The sequence below is a fragment of the Rosa rugosa genome, chromosome 6 (genome assembly GCF_958449725.1).
Source record: "Rosa rugosa chromosome 6, drRosRugo1.1, whole genome shotgun sequence".
In the NCBI taxonomy this organism is placed as follows: domain Eukaryota; kingdom Viridiplantae; phylum Streptophyta; class Magnoliopsida; order Rosales; family Rosaceae; genus Rosa; species Rosa rugosa.
Genome location: NC_084825.1, coordinates 26542826 through 26565151, shown reverse-complemented (window position 1 = coordinate 26565151; position 22326 = coordinate 26542826). Strand labels below are relative to the sequence as shown.

Here is a 22326-nt window from a genome sequence, read left to right as displayed (position 1 = left end):
GCAACACATATCAATCCTTCCAAGCCTCTTGATCCAATTTGAAGTGTGGAGCACGAATCGAAGCCTTGAAATTCTAGGGTTCCAAATCGACCTTCTTTTCTTTCGAAGTAAATTCTGGACTTTTGACTTCAAATTAGACTTTGTTGTGGTTGTGAAAGTTGTTGGGCTTGAAGAGAGGACAGGTGTTGATACCCGGTTCGGGGGTTGGGCGGCGGAGTGTGGGCCCCACGCGCTGCCACTGTTTTGTAGTTCATGGAGGCGCCAAGGGCCGATTCTGGCCTTCTGTTTTAGCTAGTTGGGTTGGTTGTAATGTATAGAACTAGTTAGTATGAATTTGGTGAAAATCGGAGAAAGTTTGATATCGATTGTGAATTTCTGAAGTTCGATATTTCGATTGTCGATTTATGAGAATCTGACCGTAGGATTTCTCTCGGTTCTGCCCTAGAGCCTTTAAATCGACGAATCAATCGTAGTAGTGAAGTTTGGGTTGAATCCGAGAAGAAATGGAGATGTTGGTTTACGAGGGCCCTTCGGGTTTTGTTTTAGAATCGTAATTATTTTCCGAATCATTGTTTACGAAATATAATTTTGTACAGAACGAGGTACCGACCCATCGCTCGACGAGGATCCATACGCTTGGGTGCCACGTTAGCTGTATACTGTGAGTGCACACTTTCTTTTAAACTATATGCATGCAATAATTCTTTTCATAAATGATGGTTTTATTTATTCGAGATTATAATTTGGTTTCTGATTATGGAATTTATTTTGGATTATTGACATTGGCTTGTGGTTCTTGCTTTTAGAAATGATTGAGAATTGCTCATTGGTTTTATTATTTTGAACTTTCCAATGAATATTTCGAGTTGTGGACATTATTGGATTTTACGGATTTCTTTACTTATTCATTATTGTTTTGAGAATATTTTGGCGTATGGGACACGCCGTTGATTTATTGATTTCTTATCAAGAGATTTTCCGAGTGCGGTTGGGAACGGTACTCATGCCTTTATTTTGAGAGTTGGGGAAGCATTACTAATTTTGGTTTTTCTCATGTTTTCCTATGCCGTACCTAGGGTGATTATTTATCATGTTAGCATGTAGTCCGCCTTTGTGGTGATGTGATTGGATCACGGAAGCCTGTCCGCCTTTGTGGCGCTGGGTTGCTACCTTTGTGGCGATAACTTTGAAGCCCAATATCCTATCCGCCTCAGTGGCATAAGGGTATATACGGGAGTATGGGAGTACTTTAGCCTAGGAGGCTCATTCGTATGGCTATCATCTTCCCCTACTTATATTTTATTATTTTTGACTAATGGGGCTAGTTTGATTTTACTTAACCAGCGGGGATGGCTTGTTTTTACGAGATTCTCGAATTTAAAGATAAATGTTTTATCAACGTTTCATGCATTGAGGTTTTTAAAGGAAAAACACGTGGGAAAGTATTAAAGCTTTGCTTCATTTAAATTATCTTATTTATTTATTTTTGTCCACTCACGCTAACATGTTTTTCAATACTTTCCCTTGGGCCCTTCGGTTTCAAATGCCCAGTTTGCAGGCTAGATTAGTTAAGGTCGGGCATACATGGAGTTGAGGCATAGTTGTCACTGCTTCCACATTGTAGGATCTATCGATCCTTTACCCTCTTTACTTTTTATTCTTGTATACCTTTTGTTTTAGAATTGCTCTGAATTAATGTTGTTAAGTTGAGATTTTTGTGTAATGTGAATTAGGAGATGTTGCGATTTGGGGAGCAGGGTGGTTCCAAGAGTTTAGGATGGTGTTTGATATTAGATGTGTAAGAGCCTTTCTACAGGTTTGGGTAGTCCACTATTAATGGAAGTTCTGCCAAATTTTTGGTAGAATTTTTTCTAAGGTGGGCCCCGCAGGACCACTTCGGATTTCATGATGAAACTCGAGGCGGGTCCTGACATTCTACCCTGAACCATTGGGTAGGTTGACAAAAGAAGATTTTGATGATGATTTGAAAGAATTTGGGTGATGACACTATGTAGTCTGTTGCACCACTATCAATGTTCCAATCTTAAGATTGTTATGATAAAGAGCAAGCGGAATGACAAGAAGGAAAGAATGTACCATTTTCAATTTATGATTGAATTGAATCAACTTCCATGAGATTCTTTATAGCCCCACATGTGCAAGGTGGAACATCATTGTTGAATACAGTACCTCAAAAGAGACTTCAACTAGGAAATAAGGATACTTTTGGAAAACATCAAGTGATTCACCATGCTAAATAGCTAACATGATAGACTAATTTTAACAAAAGGTGAAAGTTTCTAGAGCAATCAAGATTGGTGCTCTGATACCATGTTAAAAATGTTGACTGAGATTAAAGATTGCAGAGAATAATTTTGTATTTTCTGATAGAGAAAAAATCAAAAATAGTGTCAAAACTATGGCTCACTAATAACTTTGATACCTCAAGTTTCAAAATTCAAAAATATCATATTAGTACCTGGACTTTTAAGGCCGAACCAACATGCATACTTGGAATTACTTTCGCATCTAACCCTGTTAACTTTTCAAGGATAGAGTCGTCCTTTCAATGTTCATCTTCTCCAAAACTCTCTCCAATCTCTCTGCGATATCATATTTTTTCTTCTTCTTCATATCTCAGTACACATTGTTCTTCTTCTTCGTTTAAATCAATCTAACATGGAAAGACGAAGCAAGCACCTTTACAACCAGGGTCTTCACCAACCAAATCAAACACCAAATCAAGAGACAAAGCAACACTTTAGTTACATACTCAAGGATTCTACCATTGGTTTCCTTCTCAACCTTCCTGATCAGCACGAATTGCTAACCTATCAAAATAAGGCCAAGCCAAATACAATTATATACAAAGGAAAGGAAGATTAAGAATCAGCCTATAATAAGATACAACAATATTTATTTCTAAATTTATGACTTATCAATTACAATAAAATTCCAACAATTAATCTCACGTAATCAAGCCAATAAATTATTCTAAAAAAAAAAAAATCAAGCCAATGAACCGATGATATTTATTGTGAATTTCAACATATATAATAGCCTTTTAAACTTGCTACGTACATCTCCCTGCCTCCCCTTCTTCCTCAGTTATCTTCCACACAGCACTAATAAATTAAGTGTCTGATTATCTGCCTCCCCTTCTTCCTCAGTTATCTTCCACACATCACTAATAAATTAAGTGTCTGATTATCTCTTAGAATCATGAAATGTATCTGATTATCCTCGGGTTAGTAGTGCCATATAACTGTTGAGAATCGGTCAATATGTGAAGTCGAAAACACAAATAAACACAGCACACCAAGAGAACCAACCACAGAGATACGAGCACAAGAACACAGACTTAAGGTGGTTCATCAAAACTTTTGCCTACGTCCACCGGGCAGAAAAACGATCTTCCACTATATTGATAATGGGTACAACCAGAAAGAATAAGAAAACAAAGACTCTCTCTTCTCTTCATATCTCTCTCTTCTTTGCCCTCTCTCACTCTCTAACTCCGAGAATGGAATACACTTTGCTCTCTGTCTTTGTGATGCATAACTAAGAGCAGAACCCCTCCTTATATAGCCATAATAAGGATATCAGCTTTCTTCACCAATTAGGAAACCTATTCCTATTGGTGGTAGGCAATTATGCCTTCTCCTTCTCTGTAATCAACAAGGATTACAGGTAATCCTACATCAATAAGGATTTTTTTTCCTCATTGGAACTCCATTCATCAGTAGGAATCCAAAACCTACTGGGTAAACAATTCTCATACTCTAAGACAATTGTCTTAGGAAAGACTCATGGGCTGGAAACCCAACAACAATGTTCTAATTAAAGCAGTTAAATGATATGCATACGACGAGTAAATCACCAGCATATATAGCACACCAAATCAAAATAATCCATTAAATCATTAATATCCAATATAACAGAACAATTAACCGATCACCAACATGATTGAGAGCTTTGAACTACCCATGACCTAGCGGCTTTATAAGAAAAACAAAGAGGCCGGTAGTAGTACTACAGCATATATGCGACACAGATCATTGAGCAGCTAATTAATTACTGATTTAATTTGGTCTGAGTAGTGGCCGTGGTGGTCAGAGGTTGGAAGCCATGTCGAAGAGTTGCTTGCCAAACTTTGTTAATGTCAGACATGGTGTAACCGCACTCGTGCTCATTCCAACCTTCCAAGGCATGCACTATTGCGGCAATGCGCCACGCACTCATCACCCTTCTTGGTAACCAGTTCTGAATGTCATGACATTATTTCATTTATTCAAATTTAGTTAGTTACTAATTAATCGGATCGAAAACAAAAATTAAGGGAGAAAGTAACTTAGATATAAGATTGTAGTAACTAAAATTAATTACCTCACAAGAGTAAATGTTCTCAAGTGACGTAGGAGTCTTCATGGCTGGAGTGCAGTGGTAGTTGCAGTCTGCGCGCAATTTTTTCGGTGGAATTTGGGAGAAGGGAACAAATATAGTTCCTTTTGGTGCATTCAACTGTTCTTCTTTACTCAGTCCATCTCCCACTAACCAGATCTGCAAATTAATGAAGATCCAATTGTCAAGTGTATATATAATAGTGACTTAGTTGATAATCATAATAGAAATAAGAAAATAAATTTCTAGCATTTACGTACCTTTGCAGCACAGCTCTTTGCAAGAACCAACTTACTCTCAGTAGCATTGAATGATTTGGTGAGCTTCAAATAATCAGACTGGTGTAGTGTAGCTACCTGAAATAAGCTAATTGATTAGAACACATTTAATACTAACAGAAAAAAAAAGAAAAGGAAAAAAAAAACATGTTTTATTTCAACAAAAGCGACCTTTGTGAGGTTACCTGGATTCCCCTCTGGCACAACGAAAATGCAAGGGCATAAGCAACCTTAGTGAGGTTGCCTCTAACAAGAACTTGGATTGTCCCTTTCGGAATGCTGTTGAGGATGACAGCCACAGCTAAGCTACTTCCATCCACAACCTTGATTTTCAGCTGTGGATTCCTGTGAACATAGAGGCCACCGTATCTATTCAGCTCCTCACTCTGCAATATGCAAATACAGAGATTAATACGACGCCTAAGTCTTGCAAAACAAACCTAATACTATTCGGAATACGTTAGTTAGAATCCAATTTATTACAGTTTGGCATGAGCGGAACTATGATTAGTGTCGAGGGGTTTACTGATTATGTTAGTAAACCCCGCCCCCCCCCCCCCCCCCCCAAAAAAAAAGTCCAAAACTATAAAATCTTAGTTCCGCGTCGCGTCTACAATTCGAGTCCAATCCAGTGTGATCCAACGTTTAAGACACATGATCGACTATACTAGGTACCATTGTTGCAAAGAATATGGTCGGCCCCATTAATTGATTTAGGGACCATTAATGTTGGATCAATTATTCTTAGCTAATTGAGATGTTGACTAATCAATAGCAGATGTTAGCTTAATTTATTATTCACAATCAGGATTAGTACAGATCGACTTGCCTGATTCAAGAGACCTAAACTTAAAACTTTGACACCCTTTTCCTCAGCTTCAAGTATAGCTTCCTCAATCAAGACGTTGATAGCTTCGTTTTGCCATTCCAAGAAGTACTGCATTATATATAACAGATTGTCAGATTACTAGCTAAGATTACTGATTCCATATTAACTGAACTTTTGAATTAGATGGAGAAAATTATTGAAACAAAGTAGTTGTTACCTGCAAACTGTATTTCGGTATAGCCCAAGTTTGCAATTTAAGTTTCTCAAAGCGCTGCCTCTCAAGCACAAAAGTTCGGCCGTAAATCCAAGTGAGCAGCGTAGACCACAGTGTGACTGGCCACATCAACCATAAGTACCACGTTGAGGTGTGTGGCTTAGAGGCCAAGGAAGCAAACCCTACAGGTAGTTGATAGATGGATTCAGGGGTTGTTAGATGGGTTAGATGCAACACATCGGGCGATTCCTCCTCTCTTTTGAGCGAAGATTCATACAGAGAATCGGTAGACTTGTCCATGGTGCCGTATATGTAGTCGTAGATGGGCATGAAGAGGGAGTAATTGGTTCGGAATTGTGTGTGGTGAAGAGAGTGAAACCTACAAATTAATTACCCTCGATCAAATTTAAGAATTTCAATTAATGACCAAACATCCAATATAGTAAAACCCTAAAAAGATGAGTTATGGTTAAGTTTGTAAATAGAAATTTTTCTTGGTAAAGCATAATCTATCCCTTAATTAGACTAAATCTTGACCATAAGTTCATGCCTTATGTTTTCTCTTTCTGAATTCACACCTGCTGCTCACATGGCTGGGCCCAAATAACCCGAGCACTCCAAACTCGGAGCACGGAAGACGTTCTCATTTATATGTACTATGTTTCTTAAGTTGGGGAAGGTATATGCCAGATTAGATAGCAACATGCTTTGTCCCCCTATTTTTATAGTTATGCCCAACCTATTTAAAGCCCCGCCCACCCATTTAATGTTCATCCAACAAATTCAAAGAAATGAAAGAACCTATGAATGAAGGTAGGTTCCTTGCTGACATATATTTCGTATTTAAATGTATACTTCTTAAAATCTTATAAAAAATATCGACGGAGTTTTTTGCTATTTTAATAAAACTGTAGGGGCCCAGTAAGTTTGGGCGGTGTAAGTCCTAAATGAGATCGAAGTACAATGTGTGACTATTCTCCCTTCTAGCTAGGTTTGAGTAACGCGTATATATCAAGCCAGGAATAAAGTATTTCCCGAACATTCAATTTTGGATCTCCTTCCTAATTGACTTTTTCATTGAAAATGGATCTATTTTTCTATAAAAGAGACTTACCGAATATGATATAAAAAAAAGAAACTTGGAAATTAGACTAATTAGACTAAATAACTCAGCCACCTTGCATCCATATATCACTTATTTGATTATTTCCGACTTAACTTATGAGTACAAAGAAATCATATAAATTAGAATATATATATATATATATAAGGGTTAAGAATACTTACGAGGGAGTGTACATGAGGTACTTAAGAGGAGGAAAAATAGAAAATATCCAGTTGGGAATGAGCTCAAAATTGCAGTGCCCCATGTTGTTCATTAAGTCAATATAAGTAACATAAATCAAATATGATCCGACTGAACCTGTCCCCGTAAACGCCATTGTCACCATTGGTATTGCGAAGAGGATGAAATATGCTATGTGTTCCGCAAAAGGGTGAATCACAGCTGCAATATACACAATACATAATCGTGTTAATTTTCTCTTAGTATTAGTTTCCATTTTCTTAATTGATTCTATATGCCATTTTAAGTTTTAAGAGTAACTGTTTCAAATTAGAAACTAGCTTTGGATATTGACTTATATAAGAGGTAAGGGTGTGTGTGTTTGGTGGGGTGGTAAGGTTTTGGTCTCATATATAAGAGGTCAGAAGTTCGAGCCCCATCAAGGGTGGGAATGGAGTGGGGTTTAAAAAAAAAATAAATAAATAAATAATTAGAAACTAGCTTTGGATATTGTATTAATCAAATATCGGAGTCGGATATTTGTATTCAAGATTTCCGCATTAATGAATATTGTGTTTTTATGCAAAATTATGTTTCATCCCTGCGAAAGTACAATAATATCACAAACGATGATGATGTACAAAGATAATGTAGTCTATTCATTTGCAGTGACATTTTATTTTATTATTTCTCTTACTGCAAACATTGAATTAAAACTCTCACCAACCAGCAGAATCAAAAGATCAATTCACATAAATACAATACTTCTAAAAAAGGAAAGTTCATCAATTAGTTTCAAAGTTGAGTCCATGTGTGGAAGTCTTACAAGTAATAGGCTCGGTGACAATGGAGGAATGGTGGTGGGAATGGTAGCGAGAGTAGAGGAAATGGTGGTGAAGAGCTCTGTGAAACCAGTAGTAGAGAAACTCCACCGGACCGGCATGAATTAGAAACGTCATAACGAACCCATCTCCCCTCCACAATGGTAGGTTTTGAGCCCCAGGCAGGTGCCTGCTGCCTAGGAAGAACAATATTCCGTTGAATATTATCTGGTCATCCCTGAAATCATCAAAATTTAAACCCAAAAGAATCATCTTAATCTCTCTCCACATAAACCCTAGCTAAAACTGTGAAAGTATGAGAGTTACAGACCAGTTTCTTTCTCTGTCGACTTGTTCGAATTCGAGTCCCTTGTCGACGATCCGGCCTTTCCCTTTGGCGGTTCGATATCGGGAAAGAGAGATCCATAACTGGTTGTGGAGCATCCTCCACAGCATGAATGGAAGTATGAGAAAGTAAGACAGATCTCTATCATGTCCTTGGTTAACCATGAACGAGTATGTGCCGTGAACCACCCAAGGAGCCAAAACCACGTACTGAAAAACAGAAGCAATAAGACAATAATAATAACCCACATAGAATAGAATGTTTCTGCATATATGAAAATAGCAGGAGTAAATTAAGAATAAAACCTTGAAGCTTCCGAGAGGCGTCCATGGCCAGTCTGTGAGAATGCCAGGAGTGGAAGCCATTGTTCTCAGTTCGCTACTAGCTAGCTCGCAAGTGATGATTTCAAGCTTTGGGGTTTGGAGGTGTTTTATATAATAAAGTTACTAGGTGCCTAACTGATTGGTATTCATTACGTAAATAGAAATGCTAGCTATATTACGTACCACCTTTGAATAATTATTTCTGTGAGGGTGACGGGAGCGTGTAAATGCAAAATCCATTTTTATAATTCCATTAGAGATATTTCTGTGTACAATCAATGGTCGAAGCAATATCCAGGTAGGATAGAAGTAGTTACTGGTTGTAATATATGAGTTAATGATCTGATACATTACGGTGATAATTTATTACAGAATTTACCAGTCTATATATGCAGTATGCACAGTATATAGTTTTTATTTTTTTAATTTTTTTTTGGTGAATTTCATATTTGGATTTTAGTAGATAGCGAAGATTAGAGAATAATATAATCTGCAATATTTCAGTACGATCATGATCTGATACAGTATGGTGATAATTTATTACCGAATATACTAGTCTCTACATACACATACTGACATACAGGCATAATTTGGTTTTGAATTTTTTTTTTTTGGGTGAAATTCATAGTTTGGATTTTAATAGATAAAAGAATGGGAGGTGAAATTTGCACACCCCTATTTGCAAACTACACATCCGTTCACTTTTTTTATTTTTTAATAATATTTCAACTCAACAGTTTTTGCACTTCCTAAAATACCCTCAATGTAGATTTTTCTTTTGGATCCTCTCTCTCTCTCTGACCCTTCTTTCTCAGTTGGGTCGTGCTTCCATTATCATCAATCTCAGTCTCTTTATTCATTTCTGAAGCTTTCGTCTTCTTCTTGTTGAAATGGGTTCGAGCAGTAGTCGACTGGGTTCGCGCCCATCTCAGCCCCGACCCAACCGCACCGCCAATCGTTCCCTACTCTCCTTTCTCGTCTGCGAAGGCTCTTCCTCACCCCCTTCCTGATCAACGCCAAGTGAAACAGTAACTATATGATCATTCTGCCATAGGCCACCAACAAGCATGTCATCCACTCGACCTGATCCAGGACATGTCAATGTTTATTCACCTTCCCATTACCATCCTCACATATATCCCATACTTTCGCCGACTTGTCAGCGGACACAGTCAAACTCTATCATTCAAATAAGAACTAATCAGCATAATTCAACACGAAGCAAGCGTGAACACATTTCGTAACACAACCAGTAATGCAAAAGAACAAAATCTATTGCCAGAAGAAACCAATCCAATGTTACCTGTTTGCCATCAGGACTCTAGCTAAGAGCATAAATGCTGCCTTTGTGGCCATCTTCCGATGAAAGCTCTCCGATCTTCTCCGCAGTCTTCCCATCAAAAATAAGACCCTTCTTATCTGAGCTTACAGTGATAAACTTACTCCCATCTGGAGAGTACCTAGCTTACACAGTTCACAAAATTCGAGTGATCCCTGACATCCAAAAACCACAAACAAAAATATAACACTCCGAATGAGCTCAGTAACACATACATACATACATATAATGTGATCAATTAAGGGCTCAAAATCATCACAATGATCAAAGAACAAAACCTGTGAGACTGCTTGAATTTGAAAGGAGGCCCTTCATAGAAATTGACCAGGAAATCCTCACCGCATGTGACAATGCGAAAGGGTCTTGTTGGCTTAAAACAACAGCTCAAAACACGTTTCGAATGCCCATCAAAGTCTCCCACAATCGACCTAGAATCCCACCTATTCAAAAGTCCACACCAAATTATTAACAACCCACCCAAATCAAAATCAACCTATATTATCAAGATCGCAAAACGACGTCCCTCAGAAATGGAGTTGTAGATGCTTCGTCGGATTCCGGTGAGTATGCTTCCAAGTCCGGCGCCCAATAGACGGTCCTGCATCATCAAATTTATTTAATAGCATTTGGTATTTGGGATTTTGAATTGAGTTGATGAGAGAGAGAGAGAGGACCCAAAAAGACAAAAAAGAAAAATCTGATTTTGAGGGTATTTTAGGAAGTGCGAAAAATGTTGAGTTGAAATATTATTTAAAAAGTGAAAGGGTGTGTAGTTTGCAAATAGGAGTGTGCAAATTTCACTCCCGAAAAGAATATATAATCAGCAATATTTCATCATCTGAAGATTCTCTTAGCGTGTTTAGTGCGATTTCACTGATCAAACAAACTAAAACCCCCCAACTTAATCGAGTTAAGTTTCACTACCAAACCAACCACCTCCGAGCATAATTTCAATCTATCGATCATATAATATATCTCCTATATATAAGCCGTTATGACCTACTAGATTTTTTTTTTTTTTTGTGGTCAACCTACTAGAATGAGTTCAATTAGAAAATACGATAAGTATTTTGTTTTGCTTGAAAATGTTATATATCTATGTGGAATGAACTATGTTTAAAAAATAAATAAAAAAATAAAAATCAAAAGAATAAATGATAAAAATAAATATGAGTTTTACAACATAATGACCCTGAATTCTAGCTAGGCTTTGGCTTCTTGTGACATGCTTTTCCTTTTTTTTTTTTTTGAGAGTAATAGTCAACCACTTCAGTAATAATAATCATACGAAAAATTACAACTTATAGATGTAGAAACTACATCAACATATGAAATAACAAGATCAATGCTAGATGCAATAAAGCATCGGAAATAAAACTTAATAAGGGTAATAAGGGATGCAATTAAGCATTTAATGAAGCACCGGACAGAATCCGGGCTATGTAAAACGGTACCAATAGTATGGTCAACCATACTTCCACGCAAAGATATACGCCGAATAGAGGGTAACCTTCTATCAAGGTGATCGACGGTAGTGTGACCGACCTTGTCTACTCTACGCAAAAAAATACGCCGAATAGAGAGCAATCTTCTACCTGAGTAACCAAAGAAGCAAATCCAAAATGCAGAAAAATTTAGGGCCCATACAACGTCTCCCGGATCCCAGATGCGAACCCTAACATCATCGGCCTCATACATCAGTTGCAAAGCCCCAAGAAGGAAGGCCCAACCAAAAACCTTACAGCAGTCCAACAAAACTGAGGCCCAGGCCCACAGATTTCTCCTTTGGCACCCAGACCTTCCCTGACCTCGGCTCTGACTGTTGCCCCAACTCCCTTGATCGAAGAAGGATCATCTCGGCCCCACCAACTCGACTCTAACCGCCGCCACCAAAGCCACCAGCCGTGACGAAAATCCCACCCAGAGCCCAAACACTGTGACGCTCACCCCCTGCTGTCGGATCACCCCCTCGATCTACGGCACAACGAAACCCAGCGATTCCCGACAATCGCCTCACTACTGCACCAGAAAGCTTGGTGAAACAACGGCCCCTCTCGATCCACTCACTCAGCCATCCCGCCACCAATCCAATGCCGCGTGATGACTTCAACCGCGCTCGGATTGGCCTAAGGCTCCGGACTCTCGGTGCCGTCCCTAACCGGGAAGGCAGCGTAGCATCTGCTACTCCCCATTGAACAGAAACACGATCAGAAAGAATCTGAGAAGAAGAGGTTACCACAGGCCATGATGCAAACCACGATCTGATACCGGGCACGACAGAAGTCGAGCGCGAAGGAGTCGATATCGAAGACGATACCAGAACAATTCTCCATCGAGGATGGAGAGAGATACAGAGAGGCCGAAGACGGCTCTCTCCAAACCCTAACAGAGCAAGCCCTCTAGGTATTTTCATTCTATTCTATTTTTAGTTTATCTCTTGAGTGTGACATGCTTTTCCTTGGTTGAACTCATGGCTTTATTATTGGATGCTATTACTCTATTAGCTATCCTTGTTATTGAAAGCTAAAAAAAAGTCTCAAGTCAAAAAAGTAGAACGCGCTCCACGCGCTGGAAATCTAGAGAACGCCACCGTTCGCCACTATCCCTGTCCGGCTGCACACTGACGCTGGTGATGGCCTCTGGCCTTGTCGGCGCTCCATGGGTGCGGCCGGATGGGTGTTCTTTTTGATGGGTAGATCTCGATCTAGGGAGCAAGGTTCAGGAGGGGGCGTTTTCATTCGTTGTTGGTTGAAGGGCGTGGCTGATTCGTGGCGGAGTGCGGGGATCGGAGCGGGATCTGCAGTGGAATGGGTCGGAGCGGCTTTTGGCGGGTATCGGTGGTCGGCAAGCTGGGTGGGTTAGCTGGCTGGAGGAGATCGAAGGCTGGTTCAACTCGGCGGTTTGGCGGGCTGTTTGACGGCGACGCTTGAGGCTGGATGCGGCGCTTACGGTTTTTGCTTGATACCAGGTGGGGATCGAGGTGCCGCGGACCTTCGGTGGCCGGACGACAAAGGTGAGGCGGCTGTAGCCAGACGCCAGTGGAGGGATTGCAGGATTGGGGGCGTGACGAAGCAGCAGATGCTCTGGGCCTGGAGGATTGGAATCGGCCCGCTTGCTGGCTTGGTTTCTTGGGCTGGGAATCTACCTTCGTGCCCTTGCTGGTGGGCTGCTGGTTTTAGTTGTTTAATTTATGTTTGTTGTTATTTCACGGTTGTTGTTTTGTTGCAAATAAGTTCCTACAGTAGTGGTGTCGGGCTAGTTGGGCTTAGTGCCTGGTGGTGCAATCTTTGTGCCTTGTCTGCTCTAGGTAGGCGGCGAGTTCCTTAAATTTGCAAATGGTCGCAACCTCTTAGTGGCAGTAACTTGTCTGCTCTAGGTAGGTGGCGAGTTCCTTGCTTGGTCAAATGGTCGCCGTCTCCTAGTAGCAGGAGGAAACTAAGTGTCACTGGATGTGTTTTCCAGTGGCATCATGATGGGAAAGCTGTGCGTTTGGTAATTATGCTTTGCTGTAATAGGGTTGCAGATCAAGTTATCTTTCCGTCGTGTCACCGCTGCTTTCGAGCAGTTAAAGCAAATAGAGTCGCCAGTAGAGCGCTCTTTGCTAGTTGGTGCGTTGTTGAGTACGAGTTTTTAGTAGAGACTAATGATAGTATTTCAGGATGTTCTCTAGCTACTTTTTGTAATCAGGGGTTTAGACTCATTTTCCCCCCCTTGTATTCGACAGTTTCTTTAATCAATGTTATCAAGGCTTGAGGGCTGCCGCACCGCCCTTTATTCAAAAAAAAAAATTAGCTATCCTTGTTATCGCTTCAACGCATTTAACTCGTACGCTGGAATAGTGTGGCAAATTTGGAATGTGTTTCTTTCTCACATGCATCACTTCTTGTCTTGGACAAAATGCTGAGGAGGTCAACATATGTCCACTTTTCTTGATTTAACATTTCTTTTCTGTTTTCTTGTTAATAAAACAGAAGAATGTGTCAGGGGTAGTGCTCCGTAAATGCTCGTTCTTAATCTTGGGATTGTAGGTTAGGGGTGGGCACTTGATCCCGAAATCCCGAACCCGACCCGGTCCCGTCCCGAAAACTGGCGGGACGGGACAGTTTGAAATCCTAAAAATTTACTATTTGGTCCCGTCCCGTTAAAACGGGACGGGCTTCGGTTTGGAAAGTTGGAATCCCGAAAAGACCCGTCCCGTCCCGTTTTATTTTCATTTATTCTATTTTTCTTACTTTTCTATTTATATGGCATTTGATTGGTTGATTTTTGAGTCTATAGTCCTAACATGTACTCGAGCACACCGGATTATTCTGATCCCTTCAATCTTCATTCGGTCATTCCTTCACGCGATCACTCTCATTCTCGATTTCTCTCACAGCACCCACCGTTCCAAGCTTAGAACCCTAGATCCCCAATTCATCATTCATCAATTCGTCCTCTTGCTTTGTTGTTCCGATCGGATCTGAAGCAAGACTGCTCTGCTCTCTGATCAGGTACCAATCTTTCAGCTTCTTTGATTATTATTCGTCTGCTTTTTTGTGAAATCGAGCTGGGTTTTTGTAAAGAATCGAAATAGGAAACTGGGTTTTGGGCTGTGATAACTGATAAGTGTTATGTTAGGGTGGGTTGTGTTAAGGCTGTAGATTTTGAATTTGGTTTCGATTCAGAAATTGGGTTTGATTTTGAATTAAGGCTGTAGATTGGAATTAGTTTTGGAGTTTTAAACTTCTGTTTTGGAGTTTTAGATTTCGGTCTGGAGTGATGGTCGATGTCTGGAGTTGAATTTTTGCTGCAAACTGGAGTTGTTCTTGCAGAGTTTTAGAGCATGAAAGCACTGCATCTAGCAAAACCAATGTATGTCCAGCTCCAAATCCAAGAGCAAAAGGCAAGGGAAAGCTTGGGGCAGCTAGTAATGTGATAGATGTTTGAACTTTGTTCAATTCATTTAGTTGTGTGCACATTTTCAATCAAATGTCAGATTGTGAACTGTAATGGATTATTAAATTATGCAGATTTGGTCTTCTTTCAGTTCTTTGAGTTGCAGCTTGCTTTTGTATTTTGGTCCATTTTGTTTAGCTTATTATATCATGTTTTCTTCTTGTTTAGCTTGAGTTGCAGCTTACTTTAATGGAAATGTAGAAATGCATTAGCTTTAGTTGCAACTTGCTTTGATACTTTGGTCTTCTTTGAGTTGTAGCTTGCTTTAATGGAAATGCAGAATGCAAAACAGGGAAATTGCAGAAATTGCAGGAGATTTTTTTTTTTTTTTTTTTTCGGGATGACCCGGTCCCGTTCGGGTTCGGGATGGTCGGGATCAATTCTCAAAAAGTGCCAATCCCGTCCCGAGTTTTATTTCCGGGTCGGGACCGGGATTACCATAATTTCGTCCCGTCCCGTCCCATGCCCAGCCCTATTGTAGGTGTTTCTTCGCGTCATCAACTAAAAGCCAATTTCGTCTAGTCCAATCGATGACGGTAGGGGAAAAGTGAAAACTGATCGTGTTTCTTTTTTTTCTTTTTTTGTATCATGTTTCTTTTTTTGCTAAAACATAGTATTAATTTGTTTCCCAACATAAACTGAAATTATACACTTTCACAAAAAAAAAAAAAAAAAAAAAAAAAAAAAAAAACTGAAATTAGATAGTTTTATGATAAATACCTAAAGAGAAACATTTGAAGTTCTATATGGATAATTATTAGGTTTAATACCTAGATAAACATTCTCGTTCACCCTTTCTCATTGTTGACTTATTTTCGTGTTTCGTTTTTATAATCTCATTCATGTTTTAAAATATAATGAGACAATCATATTTGTAAAAAATAAATAAAATTGGAAATCATTGGTTCATCCATTTGTACCACACAATTAGACAACTTGGACAACAACCAAGAACATTGAATCAACTATCCAATTATTTGATCCAAATGGATGACTACTTGATCTCCGATTTAATTACACAAATGATTTTTCTATGATGTTTTTTTTAATCTGATCAATTGGTGGTGAATGATCTTAGAGAAATTATAAAGACGTGATACGATATCGTCATATACCCTATTAAACCAATATATGGAGAACTGATATATGGAGAATTGAGGACCTCGTTTATCAAAAAAGTTTCAATACTATCAAACAACAATTGAAATTCAAAACCTAAATTTTGTAGCTAAGTTCAGTTAAAGATGGAGAAGTCATACCTCATTTGAGGGTTGAGAAACACCAATATCATAATTAATTACACTGTTATCGATTTTCTTTGAAACTATAGAAGTTCATCAATCAGTCTCGTTAATTGTTTCTGACTGGTTTTAAGGTTGCATCTTCATTCACGTCATTCATGTACATGAGAAGAAAACTCTAAAGCGGGATGATATATTCCAACTACTTTTCTTTATTTTTTATATAAATGTCTCTTTTAGTAATTTAATATACACATAAATTCTTATGTTGGGTGTATAAAAAAAAATAGATGTGTATTCAGCATTTTACAATATGTAAATAAATTTCTCTAGATCTTAACAATTTATCCCTTCAATATATTCTCATTGCTAAAAGAAAAGAAAAAAAAAAAAAGACCTACCTAATTCCAAATTTTAAAGATCGAAAAAATAATAATAAAAATAAAAACAGTTGCGTGCGTAAATAATCTTGGAGGGAATATGGTTGAACCGAATCCGGCACTGTTTTTAATTCCTCAGCCCTCCACCCACCTGCCTCTGCTGCTCCATATTAATTATAAACCAGATTTTCGGGAAGCGTACCACGTGGTCAAGCTCCGAGCTGTCCGTACTCTCGACGCCATCACCACCTTTCTGTGTAGCCATAACCACCGCAGCAAAATGTGATATCAGCTGATGCCCCCCAATCATCAATTACGTAATTGACTAAACCTTGACAGATGTGTAGTTCATCTCATCTTCACGTCTCTCTACCCAAAATCCTTTGTTTAATTAATTAAGCACACTGGTTTCGGAGAAAAAGGTTCAAAATCAAAAGGGTCCAAAGTTCAAACCACTAGGGATAGTGGGGTGGTAGAAGGTCTCAGTCTGAAAAGGTCTGGCTTTCGAATCCCCATGAGGCCTTGGTAGCCAGCCAATGGGTGCCTAATGCCCCGTGGTATTCGGAAGGAATTAGTCCGGCTCTGTTGGGATACCCTCGAAGAGTGTGTGTTTTGCTAATTTTCTAACGCTAACCTCCTCCAATTAAAAAAAAAAAAAAAACAAAAGGGTCCAGCACTAACAAACTCGATCATATTCATTACTGATACCTAATTTTGTTATTGAGGGGTTTTTTTTTTTTGGGGGAGGGGGGGGGGGGGGGGGTTGTCGCTTCCAAAGCCGATGCATTAATAGGAGTCTTGATTCTTAATTAATGGAATTCGTTACCGGTCGTTTTCTTTCTTTTGTAATAAGACGAGACACGTATTAATTAAGTTACTAGATGTAGGACTTACGCACTTTAGTGTCGAATCAAATGCTACTCGATCTCTTATGTAGGCCTAGTATTTACCGAGACCGCCATCAATCGAAGTATTACACCAACCACTACTCTCCAGGAGTTTGCAAGACGATCTTTGGACAACCTAACCTACCTATATGTAGATCTTGTTGAAATATCAATGAAAAGTAATTTATTCAATAACTGTTAGTTAATTTGTTAACAGTTGAAGTCGGTACCGGCTTTGGGTGGCATTAATCGATTACAGGTTCCAAAAGGCCAAAACTCCCAACCCTATTTAATTTGCCTCAAACCCCCTACCTGTAAATTCGACTTCATCTCTCTCATAAACACTACCATGCATATCCATAAAAACGAAATTACAAAAGTTACAATACTCGGGACGTACCATACTGTTTAACTTGGAATAAACTGGGACCTCTCTCTCTCTCTCTCTCTCTCTCTCTCTCTCTCTCTCAGTCACATCCATACGTATAGTTAACCTAATATGCTCAGACATGAATCTGCTGAGTCCACCAATGAAACGTAAACTCGGTTCTCATCGTAACTGTGTGAAAAGGATTTGACATGCAATGAGGTTGGAGCAATAATGATAGTATATATCTATACGTAGATTTAAAGGCGGTAGTTGACTAGCAAATGAAAGAATAAAGATTTTTCCAAAAGAACATAAGAAATGGATGATTGATCAAGTGAGCATTAGATTCAATCCTATTCAGAAATATCAATCACATGCTGAGTCTTGTACCAAGGATTTGTATCTAATTCCAGGGTATGAAGTGATCTGTTAATTGTGTGAGCCGTGAGGAGGGTATGAAGTGATCGATATGATAGAGTGGATGAGTTTATTCATTGCACTAAGTCACACTTAATACATCTCTAAATTGTAGCTCGGATAGAAAATACGAAACACCTCAATAAACATCAAGTACTAAATGATGAATTGCTGCCAGCTAGCCTAAATATTATCATCATCATTTAGACAAAATAAGTTCTCATTTTTCAATGGTCGGCTTCCGGTTTCAAGCGGCTAATAAGTTGAAACTGCAGAGCCCGACCCCCAATGAATGAAGGACCAGAGCATGTGTTGGCGGTGCTTAATGAGATGACACTCGTCATGCGCTAGCTAGGTTTGTTTGACAATATTTTGCAATGAATATCCGGCACCTAATTATATTATACTAGTTAGAGAGCCCGCGCTTTGCTGCGGGTAATATAACTGCATTCTAGTCGTATAACAATTATTAATTGATTTCTCTCTAACTGAACTCTCACATATAAGGTCTTGGTGTTCTATTATATACTTGAGAATAATCCGAAGAAACAGGTTTCGTTGCTTGAAGCTACTCTTTGCCCATGTTTTCTGTGCCTTACTTGGTAGCCCCTTGGTGTTCTATTATATACTTGAGAATAATCCGAAGAAACAGGTTTCTTTGCTTGAAGCTACTCTTTGCCCATGTTTTCTGTGCCTTACTTGGTAACCCCTTGGTGTTCTATTATATACTTGAGAATAATCCGAAGAAACAGGTTTCTTTGCTTGAAGCTACTCTTTGCCCATGTTTTCTGTGCCTTACTTGCTCGTGCTACCCCCTCCTTGACCTGAAATGAAGATTAGCACCATGAATTTAACAATAGTTGGGATATTCTGAGTTCCATCTCTTCTACCATCTAAACTCTAGAGTGTATATCAAATCAGGCACAAAATGAGAACAAAATCAATTTCATCACCTTAACATCATTATCAAATGAACCCATCCATTTAGAAGTTAGCAAAGACCCCATAACAGCTTACTACATGTTCACTACACCAATCCACAACCCCAAGCCAAATGTACACAAAAAAAAAAAAAAAAAACCAACCACATCAGGTGTCAATGCAGGATAATATCCCAAGTATTTCATCGTTACAGGGTCAAAGCACTGAAGCTTGGTCTCTGATTGCAGTGTCCTTCCCCTTGGAGGTACCTGCAAGGTAAACACCAATTATACAACTCAAACATCATAGCAACCTTATGCAGCCACAAACATTTACACTTAACACTTGGCATGTATAAACAGTTCAAATCCTTTCCAAACTGTAAACAATCACACAGCAGTTTCATTTGAAAGTGATTAGCTAAAGATCTCAATAGCTAAACAACAGATGAACAGAAACTGACTATAAAATATAGAATCGGAAAGAAACACTTTTGAAAATGAAAAACCTATAAACATTGCAATTGAAATTCAAAAATCACATATATGAAACTGTTCTCCTACGTCTGATTTCCATCGTCCAACAGTGCCATTGATTAAACCAGTCAAATCAATCCACAAAGTTCAACTTTATGAATTATAGAGAAAGTCAAAGAGATAGATATAAACTCATAAACAAAGAGAATTCTTCAATCATCCAAAAACTTGATATTATAAAGTTTAAACCTTCACTCTACCCACGCGCGATAGTCCTCAGGCTCCAAAAAGATGGAAGCTGGATCTATGACTTACATAGCGTATAAACCAACTTTAAGTCTACTTCTTCTTTCCTCATTATAAGCTGGTTAGAGAAATGACGTGTTGTCCAATCTGTACAGAGGTATTGGAGTTTGCAGCTCTCAGAGCCCCTCTAGAACATATCTTCCATTTTACTCTCATCCCCTGTAAAAGAGAATAGATCGTTATTAAAGGATATCTAACATTTAAGAGTCAATTTGGATTCAATATACTGTCCGGTTCCCACAATAAAATGGCATTACTCCTCATTAACAAATAAAACAACTTACACACAACCCAACTACTGAAGTACACAGCATTTATCAATATTTATATTGAAATTAAATTATCTTTGATATTCTAAGAGGCAAACAAAGAAAGTAAATATACAAATATTATGTGCGTACACAACATGCTAAGCAGTGTATGAAAAATGTCAAAGTATCAATTAGGACCTATGATACCTCCAGATTATGAGACAATTTTACAGTAAGAAGTGTTAAAACATTAAGATCAAGCAAGCAATCTCTTATCAGGCAACATAGCAACAGAATGGACGTACCTAACATCTCTTCAATTGCATTTCCAAGGGTTGTCGAATCAAGATCATCTAACAGTAATAACCCTTGCACCAGCCAAGTTTGCCAGCAAAGAAGCATTTTTAAATTGATGTCCCTTCAGCAACATCGGGGGATGGTACCTACAAATATAGAAAGTAATAATGAGTTCTCCTCCTGAGCAGAAAACAGGTAAAACTATAGACATTAAGAACATGATCAAAACATGGTTGATAGCGGGCATGTTTTGGATGAGAAAGCAAAGAAATGTTGGCTTATTAGTGGCTGACCTTAAGAAAAAATTGTTTTGGTGTGTAAAAAATATGGTCAAACACATCACGGTATTAAACTAACCAGTATTTCCCAAGTTTCAAATCTTTAATGAAAAAACTTCAATGACACACATAATGACAGAGTATTAACGTAGATAATCCAGACTTGCAGGAATACTACAGAATTGTAAAAAAAAAAAAAAAAAATCCAATGGCTTACTTGTTCCTTGCCTCAACACCATTCCTCTTGTCAGTCCCTCCTTCATCATCAGAACGGTCATTTGAAGCCCTTGGTCACACACTCAAAACTCTTTGAGTTTGGCTCCGAACCAACACTGCTTGATTTCTTATCAACCCCTCATTCCACAGTAGATTGAGAAGAAAGGATTAACCCAAATAATTGCAGAAGCTAGCTGAATGCATGAAAACACAAATGGAAGTTAAAACCAAAAACCCTGCTATAGAGAATGCAACTCCAGCATGAATAAAATGCTATTACCATCTTCTTTGATTTCTCTACTTCAAGCTTCTTCTTATCTTTCTTTCTCTGATTTTCAATTGCATCTCCCATCTCCTGGAACAATCCATGGTACAGCTTCAATAAAGCTGTATTATCTCAAAATTGACTGCACCCAAACCGACAGAAAACAGAGGTTCCAAATACCCACTAAGAATTTCAATAACAAAATCCCAAAACTTTCTCAAAAATCCAATCTTTGGCACACCTGAGTTCCTTTTCACATTCAAACATGCACAAAGGAAAAGCAATGAAGAAAAAGGTATGTACCACCATTAACAGCAATTCTTCTCTGCTATTCCATTCTGAAAAATTCACAAACAACCACCTGCATATCAAAAAAAGAAAAGAAAAAAAAAAGGCATCAGAGAACAACCAAATCAGGAATCAAACGAAAAAAAGGCCCCACACTCACTACCCACACCTCCGACCAAAGGATTCAGGCAAGACCAACCGAAATGTAGGCATGCAAGCAAGAAACTCAAAAACAAAAAAACGAATTGAAAACCAATTACCCAGAGCAAGAAGAAGCAATACCTTCCTTGGCCTTGATAAATTCTCCCTTCCTCCTCTCCGATTTCAGTCCTCTACAGATAACAAAATACCACCATCAGTGAACTCGGTATTCTGTTTTCACCCAGAATTGCATGCACCGAAATTCAAACAGTACCACCTTCGCTGTTTCTCTCTCTCTCCACCTCTCTCTCTCTCTATGGATTGAAGTAGCGAAGACACGATAGGACTGAGCAGTACACCAGGTGTTGAGGCAAGAAACGCAGGCGGGGGCAAAATCGTCTTTTACTATATAGGCTCGGCGGGGAGCCGGCACTGTTCATAAGCCGATGAACAGTGCGTTGAGAATCAGTATATAGTAAATATGGAGAACTATAATGTTTATCAACAATAGGGTGGTTATATTTATACCTTTAAAATTGTTTTTTAGAATTCCTATCTTTTGAAATTATAATTCACTTTATCAACTCATATAAAAAGATAAATAAAGACACAAAAAAGAGTGTTCCATGTTTTGTTCACTTAACCTTAGAGGTGAATTTCCATTAGATAATATCCTAAAAAAGAAAAATGGAGAAGAAGAATTTGATTAATGAAAGAAGATAGCTTTATTTAAATTTTGCACGAGTGACGGGGAATCGCTTTTGAGGTGTGTGTCTATATATATATTAGGCAAAATAGCTAAATTACTCCCTAAGTTT

At 38.6% G+C, this 22326-nt stretch overlaps 1 protein-coding gene and 2 long non-coding RNA genes across 4 annotated transcripts; all 3 read right to left on the bottom strand.

The window, feature by feature from the left end:
• Positions 1-3887: 3887 nt before the first annotated feature.
• LOC133715116 (very-long-chain aldehyde decarbonylase CER1-like) lies at positions 3888-8639 on the bottom strand. The gene is made up of 10 exons (XM_062141485.1): positions 8480-8639; positions 8160-8383; positions 7834-8066; positions 7010-7229; positions 5726-6101; positions 5509-5616; positions 4865-5065; positions 4662-4757; positions 4387-4560; positions 3888-4263 (listed from the first exon to the last, which is right to left on the bottom strand). The coding sequence occupies exons 1-10, from the start codon at positions 8537-8539 to the stop codon at positions 4075-4077; spliced, it is 1881 nt and encodes a 626-aa protein (XP_061997469.1). The 5' UTR covers positions 8540-8639; the 3' UTR covers positions 3888-4074.
• A 422-nt stretch (positions 8640-9061) lies between these two features.
• Positions 9062-10651, bottom strand: LOC133713407 (uncharacterized). Its single transcript, XR_009848005.1, has 3 exons — positions 10115-10651; positions 9801-9991; positions 9062-9676 (listed from the first exon to the last, which is right to left on the bottom strand). It is a non-coding gene; the product is annotated as an uncharacterized LOC133713407 (long non-coding RNA).
• Positions 10652-18190: 7539 nt separating this feature from the next.
• LOC133717596 (uncharacterized) lies at positions 18191-21848 on the bottom strand. Of its 2 annotated transcripts, none has more exons than XR_009849786.1 (7): positions 21650-21848; positions 21095-21440; positions 20816-21008; positions 20329-20466; positions 19716-19931; positions 19023-19259; positions 18191-18893 (listed from the first exon to the last, which is right to left on the bottom strand). It is a non-coding gene; the product is annotated as an uncharacterized LOC133717596 (long non-coding RNA). The 2 variants fall into 2 exon arrangements; XR_009849785.1 differs by having other exon boundaries at positions 19155-19259; positions 21650-21847.
• Between the last annotated feature and the right edge of the window lie 478 nt (positions 21849-22326).

Excerpts from the sequence above, each read along its gene's own strand:
- LOC133715116 (XM_062141485.1), bottom strand. The coding sequence starts at position 8,539 with ATGGCTTCCACTCCTGGCATTCTCACAGACTGGCCATGGACGCCTCTC. Across the intron at positions 5,617-5,725 it reads TACCGAAATACAGTTTGCAG|TACTTCTTGGAATGGCAAAA; the intron begins GTAACAACTACT and ends TATATAATGCAG. Across the intron at positions 4,264-4,386 it reads AGAACATTTACTCTTGTGAG|AACTGGTTACCAAGAAGGGT; the intron begins GTAATTAATTTT and ends CATGACATTCAG.